The 12373-nt window shown below is 33.8% G+C and overlaps 1 protein-coding gene across 3 annotated transcripts in view; it reads right to left on the reverse strand.

Moving 5' to 3' along the window:
• Window positions 1–67: 67 nt before the first annotated feature.
• NT5C3A (5'-nucleotidase, cytosolic IIIA) overlaps window positions 68–12373 on the reverse strand; it is a 39251-nt gene continuing 26945 nt past the window's right edge. For 2 of the 3 annotated variants that reach the window (XM_027539502.1, XM_027539501.1), the window contains exons 3-10: window positions 9290–9388; window positions 8234–8303; window positions 7205–7251; window positions 6166–6251; window positions 3501–3590; window positions 2222–2384; window positions 1489–1689; window positions 134–928 (exon numbers count right to left, since the gene is read on the reverse strand). In XM_027539502.1, the coding sequence (XP_027395303.1) occupies window positions 827–928; window positions 1489–1689; window positions 2222–2384; window positions 3501–3590; window positions 6166–6251; window positions 7205–7251; window positions 8234–8303; window positions 9290–9388 (858 nt within the window). In that variant the 3' untranslated portion in view covers window positions 134–826. Of the gene's footprint in view, window positions 929–1488; window positions 1690–2221; window positions 2385–3500; window positions 3591–6165; window positions 6252–7204; window positions 7252–8233; window positions 8304–9289; window positions 9389–12373 lie in introns of all 3 variants that reach the window. The other variant, XM_027539500.1, reaches the window with a different exon arrangement.

Raw genomic sequence — 12373 nt, forward strand, 5'->3', positions numbered from 1 at the left:
TATTTTCACAGGGGGAAAACAATTTTCCCAGGCCCCACTATTTTCTGAAGGGCAAATTAAATTTTCTCTGTAAAAATCTTTTTTATTCTTATAGTGTATAAATCTGAAATAAGTAGGCACTATGACAAAGATATCAGGATTCATATATCACACATATATGCAAGAAAATCATGGCAGGCTTTGCTAATGAATAATAATAGTCTTGACAGAATTACAAAGGTTTTTCATTTCATATTTATCGTCAGTGCTTTGATATGGAACATTCTGTAATAATTAGTGACATGTCGATACCAATGGATATTTTTCAAACATCAAGTACCAATATTTTTTGGTAAATACTGATTTTTACCAAACAAAAGAACTAAACATAAGTTTTAGGAGATGATTAATACCATCAGCGTAATTCACCCAAATTATAAAAATGACAACACTTAAAATCATGCACATTATTTCATCATTTCATAAAACTTTTAAAACTTCTACAAACTTTCCCAATATAAAAAGATTCCTCGAAAATGTCATAATAACATTAAGCTACAAAAGTCATTCTGGAAATTTAGGGAGTTATTTTTCCAATTTTAGCTCTAAGAATTTTTTAAAATCTGTTAAAAAATATATAGTGAGGAGTGTGTTGAGAGAGGTGGAGAAATAGGAACTTCCAGTTGATGGATTCAACAAATCTGAAAATACTTCAGTAATACAGAGGAAAAACTTCAGGAGCAAGAATATATTATAAATAAAAAAAGTCTTTTAGCCAGATGAACAGATGAGCAGCTCTTTCATCAATTGCACCCACGGGCGAGAGGTCTTCTTGAAGAATGGTTGTTTATAGAATCTTCTGTAAGATAGAGTTGGCTACATCCAGTGATTCATCTTTTACTAGAACAATATCATAAGAGTCCATGTACTTTTCTAAAAGCTCATCCACCTAATCAACAATCAAAAAAAAAGTCACAAAAATTAACATGCAGGGAGGAGAAGTAAATAATCTCAGTATAAATCTCACTATTTACATTACATCTTTTGGGTAAAATGTAGTAACTTAATTTGTTTTCGTAAAAGCTTTGATATGAATACTTTAAAAGTTTTTTTTAATTCATTGACACAGAAAGTTTCTAAACTTTGGTTTTTCTTCCAAAATAATTTCTCTCTAGCCCAATGGTTCTCAACTGGGAAGAGAGTGCCCAAGGAATATTTGGCAATATCTAGAGACATTTTTGATTCTTCTGATTAGGGAATGATACCAGTTTCCAGTGGGGAAAGGCCAGAGATGCCTCACTGAGAAGGTATACTCTCCCTCCCCACCAAAACCTACAGCATGCGTATGTGCATGTCAAGTCCTTTAATCATCATCAAAGTGAAGGGATAAAGAGCAACTGAAATGTCTTTAAAATAACTACTTTCTCAGGTACCTGTGGTAACAACTTTCTACAAGTTTCATCCTAAATTTTTTTTTCTTAAAATTAAATGACAGATCTGTATACTTACTCTATCATTTAGATACCCAATTTTCAGGATGTGTTCCACATTGGCTACTCCATCTGCCATTTTTAAGTCCCCTTGGGAGTCTCCCAGGAGAATTATGTTGCTATTGTTTTTTAGTTGATTGAAATATTCTGTATTCTTCAAGGAACCATCATGTTTGTTAAACACATGAATTAGTTCTCCTTTAAATCCTTTGAGCAGCCCCTGTGAAAAATATAAATCCTTTTAATAGGTTCTGCAAATTCTACTTTTTGTATTTTCACATTCATGATAGGTAAAAAGGGCTCTGAGAAGTTAGTGACTTTCTAGAGACCACTTCACATGTTAAACACAATGTGCTGAAAACCCAGTTTTTACTTTTCATTTGTTTCCAACCTAAACAGTTTCATCTTAAGTTTATCATAATATATTGTCTTTCTTAGAACTCATTCAATAACATCAGTTCTAATTCACTTTTTATCTATCTATAGATGTTAAATGTTCAGAATTGCTGCATTAAATTTAAAGAAGTTTTACTACTTCTTAGATTGCAGCTTCAGGAACAAAGTTTAAGAAGGGTATATTACTTTAAAACATGGACACAGACATACCCGTGGAGAGATAAGTCCCATAGAAGGCCCACCAAGTTGGCCTAATTTAACAAATATATAATACACTAAAGAGTAAATTAAAATATATTTACATGATTAAAATATTTTCTGATATTAAAATTATAAGAATGATTTGATATTCTTACATTGTCATCAAAATCCATGAAGTTGGACACCACTTTGACATTTGGGTAATATACACCAGCTTGACGGATAACTTCCTCTAGCACATCACCGATACCAGCCGAAAATATGAACACAGGAATACCGTATTGTTGCAGCTTATCAAAGAAATTCTCATATCCTTCCCTGTAAGATGGAGGTGGGAACTGAGTGTTAAAAAGCAAGATATATCTCCTTTTCACCTAGATGTTAAAAAAGTGAAATAGTTCTACTTGGTTCTATGGCTCATTTATATTCTCATTTCAAAATACTACCCAAGAGGGCTGTTATTGATGTCTATGATGATACTAATACAAGTTTTTCAATCTGGTTAACTTTTTATCCTACTTTCAGTAAATTCTAAGTACAAATTAGATGATTTTAGACTTACTTGGAATATGGACATAAATCTACAGTTCACTATGTATACCATTTAACAGCAAATAGATGAACCACACCTTGAAAAACCCACAAATGGTGAGCTAGAAGAGCTCCTGCTTGCCATCTTGTTCATCTATTCTCTATCATAGGAAAAGCAGAGCGGCAGGAACTCAGCTGTATTCTCTTTACATCTGGCATCTCTCTTACCTAAGATCTGGCAGCTACAGGTAATGTCTTGATCTTAAAATCAAAACTTATTTCACTCTTAATGGACTATAGAATTAAGTTGCCTACAAAGGAATACTTACTAGCTGTCCTCACACTCTTTATGACAATTTAATGCTTTCCTCCTTAGAAGCAGATCACCTTAAAATGTAGTATCATAAAAAAAAAAAAAAAGCATCATCATATTTGCCTATCAAGTTGAAAAATTTAAGAGGTGGTCAAGAGTACTGAAATTAACTTAAAAATGTTTATATAATTCATGATTACAAATGTTTTTATTATCTGCTAAAACATATTCACCCTTCCTGGAAATAGTAGTTTTCAAGGGAGTCTGAGAATTCAGAAAACAGATCATGTAACAGCAACAATTATAAGTTTAAAATCCTTTTCAAGTTGATTTATAAACCTTCCTTTCATAATCATGTCTTTCAAAAGTATTTTGATAAAACATTTCAAAAGGATCATGGTTTCATAAATTTTTAGCCTTGAAATGATCTGTTATTCTAAATTCTTTATCTCACCAAGTGGCATATTTTGGATATGTTTTTATACATAACATTGTTATAGATTGCCTTAATTAAAAAACACATGTGAATAAATATATGACGGTAGTTCAAGTCTGTAGACAATTAACAACAAAACATCTAAGAAACTTACTTGAGCATAATGTCAGATTCTTCCACAATTTCTTTAAGTTTGGCTTTTGGTAAAGCCTGTTCAACAAGCAAACTATGTGATTTAGTATACCTGGAAAGTATAAAGAGAATGTCAAATTATCAAAGAAAAGGAGAATATCAATTAAGGCAAAGTAAGACTATTATTGGATCATGGAAAAAGCAAGAGAGTTCCAGAAAAACATCTATTTCTGCTTTATTGACTATGCCAAAGCCTTGGACTGTGTGGATCACAATAAACTGTGGAAAATTCTGAAAGAGATGGGAATACCAGACCACCTGACCTGCCTCTTGAGAAACCTATGCAGGTCAGGAAGCAACAGTTAGAACTGGACATGGAACAACAGACTGGTTCCTAATAGGAAAAGGAGTACGTCAAGGCTGTATATTGTCACCCTGCTTATTTAACTTATATGCAGAGTACATCATGAGAAACACTGGGCTAGAAGAAGCACAAGTTGGAATCAAGATTGCCAGGAGAAATATCAGTAACCACAGATATGCAGATGATACCACCCTTATAGCAGAAAGTGAAGAACTAAAAAGCCTCTTGATGAAAGTGAAAGTGGAGAGTGAAAAAGTTGGCTTAAAGCTCAACATTCAGAAAACTAAGATCATGGCATCCGGTCCCATCACTTCATGGCAAATAGATGGGGAAACAGTGGCTGACTTTATTTTTGGGGGCTCCAAAATCACTGCAGATGGTGATTGCAGCCAGGAAATTAAGAGACACTTACTCCTTGGAAGGAAAGTTATGACCAACCTAGACAGCATATTAAAAAGCAGAGATATTACTTTGTCAACAAAGGTCCATCTAGTCAAGGCTATGGTTTTCCCAGTGGTCATGTATGGATGTGAGAGTTGGACTATAAGGAAAGCTGAGCACCGAAGAATTGATGCTTTTGAACTGTGGTGTTGGAGAAGACTCCTGAGAGTTCCTTGGACTGCAAGGAGATACAACCAGTCCATCCTAAAGGAGATCAGTCCTGGGTGTTCATTGGAAGGACTGATGTTGAAGATGAAACTCCATTACTTTGGCCACCTGATGCGAAGAGCTGATTCATCTGAAAATACCCTGATGCTGGGAAGGGTTGAGGGCAGGAGAAAAAGGGGACGACAGAGGATAAGATGGCTGAATGGCATCACCAACTCAACGGACATGAGTTTGGGTAAACTCCAGGAGTTGGTGATGGACAGGGAGGCCTGGCATGCTACGGTTCATGGGGTTGCAAAGAGTGGGACACGACTGAGCGACTGAACTGAACTGAACACTATTATCTTTATTAAAAATGTTCTTCTGCATGAGAAAATAAGTACTTCATTCATTGTAATTTTGAAGTTAAATTTTAGAGATTTAAGTTCATCACTAATGAATGTATACCCCATGTGTCTCAAAATGTGATACGCATGTTCTTATCATATTTCCCAGTTCTCAAACTCTGGTTTAGTTTTAATGTTAATTAGATAATGAAAGGATACTAGTTGTAAATCTTTCTTTAGTCTACAGAGAAGAACTGAATTGAAGCTAGGAAGGCATAATCACTTCTCTGACAGCAGTAAGAATGAATAGCAAAGCCATTTTTTCCCACCTGTTTGTAATCTAAATTTTCATGAGTAGCCTAAATTGCCTAGTGAGAAAGAGAAAATTCTTGCTATGGAAAGTTTTATATATGGGTGCTCTGTAATTACATAAAACCACCTATAATTACAGCATCTCAGTATAATAAGCCTTCAGAAGCTCTATAGCTGATATCTAAAAATCCATCTATAATATTCCTAGGTGACCTTCTTCCCTGCATCAGCTCCCATCTTTTTAGTGAGCTCATTCTCCCAAGGAAGCTTATACCATTGCTAGAAAAGTCTAATTGCGGAACAGTCCTTTCTTTTATCATGTTGAAATAAGTTGGTATAAGCCTTCCAAGTCTAGATTCAATTCCTTTTATGGACAGGTAAGTAAAGTAAATCTAATCTCTTTTCAGTGCTTCATACCATAGACACTGATTAAGTGTGCAAGGTATTCAGGTTAGGTAACGGGATTATGAAGACCAGTAACATCATTCCTGTTCTCTTAAGACTCCAAAACCATAAGTTGTTGCCTCTGAAATCAAAGCATCATCTCTATTCCTTGAAATCTTCCTCAAATTCCTGTGATTGTCTTAGTGGACTCCTATGACACAGACTAAGTTTGTCAACATTTCTTTAAATAGCATTCTCCCTGGACTCAACACACTGCTTTCGCTGTAATTTGCTTGGAATGCTGCAATTTCAATTAATGTGACCAACATCAGAAGCACATTTCTCAGTAACTATGTCATCTGCTGGCTTCAACTGAGTTCAGAGTTAACTTAAATCCTAATTCTTTTTCTTTGCACATTCAGCCACATATACTTAAAAAAAATTGTTTTTAATTTAAGGCTTGAGGGTATGACTTTAAATTTATTCTCACTGATCTTCATCTTAAAACAAATTCTAGATTGCTGCAGTGATTAGAGAATCAGAGTTCATGCTGTCATATTTAATCACTGCTCTAACTCACTGGCTAATTTATGAATCTATTTATGTACAGTACAGGGGAAAAATAAACCATTAGTTGTAACTGTAATGTTATTTTATATTTTTAACCCTCCCATCACCCAATGCACACTTACCATTCTACTATATAAGGGTACTTCTCTTCTATAGTAAGAAGAGGATCAACTTCAATAGCATAATATTTTTCCTTTAGTTGCAGTAACTAGAAATAAGTAAATAATTTAATCATTAAGATTACAGAGTTGTCATTAAGCTGCTTAGTCTAATAGAAAACAAAGCAATGTAAACAAATGTTTTCCACACGCTGCTTTATATGGTGAAGATCATGCCTAGCCAATGCATATGTCCGCTGAAGTGATCTCTGTTGATCTTAGTTTACATGTAACTAAATGGCACCCTACTCCAGTACTCTTGCCTGGAAAATCCCATGAACAGTGGAGCGTGGTACGCTGCAGTCCATGGGGTCGCAAAGAGTCAGACACAACTGAGCAACTTCACTTTCGCTTTCAAACATATCTACAAGAAGTTACCTTACTTTCAGGTCAGTAATTCAGTGACCTGAAATAATCAAATTATCACTACAAAAAAATCTTTTGTTCTCTTATGAAGGTATTAAATTTGATTCATATTTGGAGTCTTGTTAAAATAGACATAGGCAGAAACCTACTCAAGGAAAACAGAGAACTGAGGCAGTTTCCTATCAATTTAAGGGAACAAAATACATAAAACCACAGTACTTTTTTCTTTTTTTGCTTGCAAGGCTTGTGGATCTTAGTTCCCTGACCAGGGACTAAACCTCTGCTCCTTCCATTGGAAACACAGAATCCTAACCATTGGATCACCAGGGAGTTTCCATCACAATATTTTTGTTTTAATTCTGCAGTAATGTAAGGACATCAGACTATTTTGGTAATCAGTTTAAAAGTTTCTCATGAAAGTTTTATTATTAAAAAGTTATTACTTTTTTTTGTTAAAATAAGTTGGGAGCATATAATCCATACAATAAGCCTAAGATCTATTGAGTGTTTACTCTGTGCCAGATATGGCTATAAGAACTTTTGCATCTATTCTTGTTTGTGTGAATGAACCTGAAAAAATTCTCAGCAAAAAGGTAATGACGTCTTTGAGTAACCCTGGATTACAGTTAGTCTTTACCTTTTCTCGACATTCATCTGTGATTAGCTTACAGTTGTCAATGACATCTAAAGAAAGAAAGCAAACTAGGCATTAAAAAAATACTCTGAACTATATGCAATATCCAGGGATAAACCATAATGGAAAATAATACTAAAAAGAATATATATATGTGTATAACTGAGTACTTTGCTGTGGAGGAGAAATTAACATAACACTGTAAATCAACTGTACTTCAATTAAAAGATAAAAAAAGAAAAGAAATACTCTGACTGATGCTACCAGTAATATAAATAACTTACTATTGTTAAATGCCCAGTCAAGAAGCATGATCATTACAACTTCTGGTCTTAGTGTTATAATCCACATGGCATTCCCAGAAAATCTAATGATTTTAAAAGCTAAAGCTTAGATCTAAAGCTTTTTCCTGACATTTGGGATTACTTAGAAATTTCCCAGAGAAAAATTATTGGGCCAAAGGGTGTAATTTTTAGTGGTTTTTAAAATAAATTTATCAATGATTTCTCAAATTACACATGTTCCAACAGTAAGTAAGAGAAGGCTAATATCTCTGGTTGTCAGGTTGAGGAGTATTATTTTAAAAATTCACTTCCAAGTTTGGAAAACAAAAAAAGTATATTATTCCAGCAACACATTTTAAGTTGCTGTTTATTTAGTAACTCACTCTTTTACTTATCAATGACACAAAAATTTAATAACATTCCTAGAAAACACAAAGTATTTGATAAATCTGTTTCTTTAGGCTATTTCAAAGTTTAAATTCATTTAAATATTTCCTGAATAAATAGACCACATTTGGAGAGAAAATTTCAGAAGTCTTCATTCCTCTTGCAACCAAAACTGTACAGGAAAATAGCCATTTATGTAACATGGGGAAAACAAATCCTCAAAATATAATAAAAAAAGAAGACCCCTCTCACTTTCAATGTCCATAAAGAAGAAAAAATCACAAGAAATCTCAGATAACACAGGTTAAAAAAGGAACTTAATGATTACTTTTGTGAATCTATTTATGAATGCCACACTTACTATGACATGATGGGCATCTTTTTCCTTTGTAGGAAAATCGACTCAGTGTCATATCAAAGTCTGTTATTATCTATAAGAAAAGGGGAAAAGGCATTATGAAATCACAGCCACCAAGGCCAGACACTTACTGCACATTTTCTAGAAGAATGAGACTCCTCTAGAGTGTCTGGCCCTGCCCTCCACTGGAGGCTATCCTGTCTACACTGAGTTTCCTAAAGGAGTTCATATGTCAAGTCTTGAGAATTTCCTTAACTACAGGGTGAACCTTAAGTACCCCAGCACAGTCCCAAATAAAATCTGACTAATCAGTATAGGAATTTGAAACTGCAGGCAATACGGTTACTATTTCCGATAGCAATAAAACATTGCACAATTTCAACCTCCTTGGTCAGTGTACAGAAGTGCAGTGGAAATAAACTATGCCATGCTTCTAGTTATTGAAACTGTGCGTTCTTGATTTGTCTGTTTAAATAAACTAAACCAATGAATGAAGGAATGAGACACAGCAATAGTTTACCAGCTCTTGAAACTTAGGAGACTGGGCTAAATAGTTTTTTCAGAAATGTTTAAAAAAGGGAATACGTTTTTAGTGAATATCCAGATTATTTAACTTACATGTAAAACATTCCTTTAAAAAAAGAATTAGAAAAATTAGCTATCTTCTAATAGTTACACATTACTTTGACTACTGTGATTTATTATATTAAAAGAACACCTTGAAACTGTCCACATTTTAAAGATTATTAATCATAGTTAATCAATTTACTTAAGATGGTTTAATACTTAATGCATAGTACTAGTTAGCTGAGCACTTAATATTAAAGAAAAGCTAAAATTATTTCAAGGTTATTAACTTTTGTTGTTTCCAGTGGGGTATTCTGCGTATTTTAGACCAATTCCAGATACATCTCTTAGATTTTACATTCCAAAAGGACAGGGAAAGCTTGTCTATCTAAGCTTTCTTTATTCAGATTGTAGCAAGACATAAAATCAATGAGTCTGCTTGAAAATGAAAGATAGAGGTTTAATGCTAAAGGCTTCTTGATAATGATTCACCTGAAGTTTAGCAGCTCCTCCTTTGATAAGACCACAGATGATTTCTTCTACTCTTGTAGGGTTCTTGATGTGAACTGAATTTTTCTGGATTTCTGGCATCTAAGAATCAAATAAATGAATTAACTATTTTTAATTTATTTTCCCCCAGGTTTCTTTGATACCAAGCAAAGTAATATAAAAAAGCTTATATTATTTAAAGATGTAAAACTGTTGAGGCATTATTTTAAAAAAAGCAAACCACCATAACAAATTGCCATTTATCTAGCCAAAACATTTTAAAGCACATCAGTTATTTCTATCTAGAAGATTAAGACAAAACTACATTTGAAATACACTATCAGAAAATGCAATTTTTCTAATTATAAAAGTCATGCATGTTCACAACAGAAAAAAACAGAAGTATAAAAAAGAAAAATTGCTTGTAATTATACTGCCCAAAGCTAAACAAGTAAGCATTTTAATGTTTTCCATTAATTTCATTTCTATGATTGCAACATGCATGTATATGCACATAGTTTATCTCATTCACATTATATACTTTTGCATCTGGCTTTCTGAAATTAATATCAATGTATTTAATTTGAAAGGCTGCTTCAAGATCTTTACTCCTTTATTGTACTCTACCCCCCCAAACTTCATTGTTATTGACATAAATTTTATAATGGATTTATTCCAAATTAAGATTACTACTAAATATTAGACCACCTGGGCTGAGGCTGCTACTTAGGCTGGTTTATGCAGGCTTTAGTTTTGCTCAACAGTTTAACATTATGTAAACAGCTTATTTTTTCTACCATGTCACAGAGAGAATGAAACTGATCAGAGTAAAATTAGCACAAAGAAGACTTGGGGGAGGAAACTACGAGTCATTTAATAGTCAGCTCCAAGTACAAAAAGACAATAACTGAACCTCAAATTAAGATTCTACAGTGGCTTGTATCCAGTAAACTTTATTTTATATTCTATTATTATATGTGTGCTATCTCCAATATTAACATATTTCATGTGTGTTATTGACACAGTTATGAAAAATTCCCCAGGCCTTGTATCTCGGCTATAAGAGAATCTGACCAGGTAAATCTGTTAGGTTCCAAGCTGTCCCTTGGACAAAATCAGAAAATCAGAAAAAAGTTAACATGTCTTCCTGAGATTGGAGGATGAATACAGAAGTGGACAGGAAACAGAAGTAGGAACATTAAATTTTTCTTCATGAATGAAAGACCTGAATTTATAATATACTTAATTTCAAAAAGCCATACTTAAATAGGGTGGGAGGGTAACCTGCAATACAATTAACCTTCATACAGTGATCCTTTTAACTTAAATGGACTTTAAAGTGTTTCAAAAGAATAGAGGTTATTTAAATCATCTAAATAAATGCAAGGAGATCAAACCAGTCAATCCTAAAGGAAATCTGTCCTGAATATTCATTGGAAGGACTGATGCTGAAGCTGAAACTCCAAAATTTGGCCACCTGATGTGAAAAACTGACTCCTTGGAAAAGACCCTGATCCTGGGAAAGATTGAAGGCAGGAGGAGAAGGGGATGACAGAGGATGAAATGGTTAGATGGCATCACCGACTAGATGGACATGAGTCTGAGCAAGCCCCCGGAGTTGGTGATGGACAGGGAAGCCTGGTGTGCTGCAGCCCAGGGGGTTGCAAAGAGTTGGACATGACTGAGCGACTGAACTGAACTGAAATAAATCACTATTTACTTTATTGTGATTTTTTTAAACATGAGAAAAATCAATAGGCACTTGCTCCTATATTCCTGTTTTTTCATTCATTAACACCCATTCATTTTATAAATACTTACCATGTGTCTACATTGTATCAGACATAAGAAACTAGAGATATGATACTCATACTCTTTTTCTGTTGAATTTTAGGAATTAGTGCTGTCACTTCTGATGCTCCCTTACAAATACCTTAGTGAGTAAATTGATCCCCTAATCAAATTCTGCTCTTACATCTGCCTTAACTGGAAGATGCATAATAAACAGCATATGCTTTATTTAATAACTAACCCATTACTGAAAGCAACAGAGGGCATATGTTACTTACTCTATTTTCACCAAAAAAATGAGAAATTTTGTTTCAGTGTGTCCATACTAAGGAAGATGTCCTGCCTCAAGCAATCACATCCTACAATACATTTGATTTTAAACAGCCATATTTAAACAGGACTTCTAATTAGGCTGGTTTCTGCTAGGCTATCAACTATTAGATTGGTTTATTTTACAGTGAAAATAAAGAGAACTAGTGGCTAGAGGAGTTCATATTCCTGCTTCTGCACAACATAAAACCATTCATTTTCAGATAAATGAGTAGTGAATACCCAAACAGTACCACAGTGAAATAAGAGTGGTGAAGACAGATGAAAGGGCAGCTACTGTTTCCAGAGAACACAAGAGGGCGGAGGACACAGGTATAAGAAATATAAAAATTATATTTGCCTTGGATTATACAGTAAAACACCATATCTCCCCTTTTCACAGTACACATATAATATTACTGAAATATATGATGAATACTTCTCAAAAACTTGAGATGTTAGACATTTAGACATTTTACTCAAATATTTTAGAATACAGCCTAAGAAATAGAATTTACTCTATGAAATGTATCAATGAATATCAGAATATCAGAACACTATGAAGCAGAATACAGGAGTATGCACTTCATCACATGTCACATACTTCTGCTACCCCCTCAAATCCCTCCCTCATAGTCCTCTTGGACACAATACACCCACCTGTTTCGTGGTACATAAAATAATGATACTTGAAATTTGAAGGGCAAGTTATTTTAAATTGTTTGAAAACTTCCCAGTTTGATTATAATACAATGCTATGAAAAATAAATAAGGGACTAAAAATTTCCATCATTTATGAGCAAAAGAAAACAAATTCATTTTATAAGGTCATAATGTAAAATGCTGGGGAAGGAGCAAAGCTTTCCTGACAAGAATCAGGGTATTCTGGCTGATGAGAGCCTAAGCTGAATCAATGCTAAAGATAACTAAGGAAAACCTAAAATACATTTATTCTGGCTAATCTTAAATATACTGTACTTGTACAGA

This window comes from Bos indicus x Bos taurus, chromosome 4, assembly GCF_003369695.1.
Source record: "Bos indicus x Bos taurus breed Angus x Brahman F1 hybrid chromosome 4, Bos_hybrid_MaternalHap_v2.0, whole genome shotgun sequence".
Taxonomy (NCBI): Eukaryota; Metazoa; Chordata; class Mammalia; order Artiodactyla; family Bovidae; genus Bos; species Bos indicus x Bos taurus.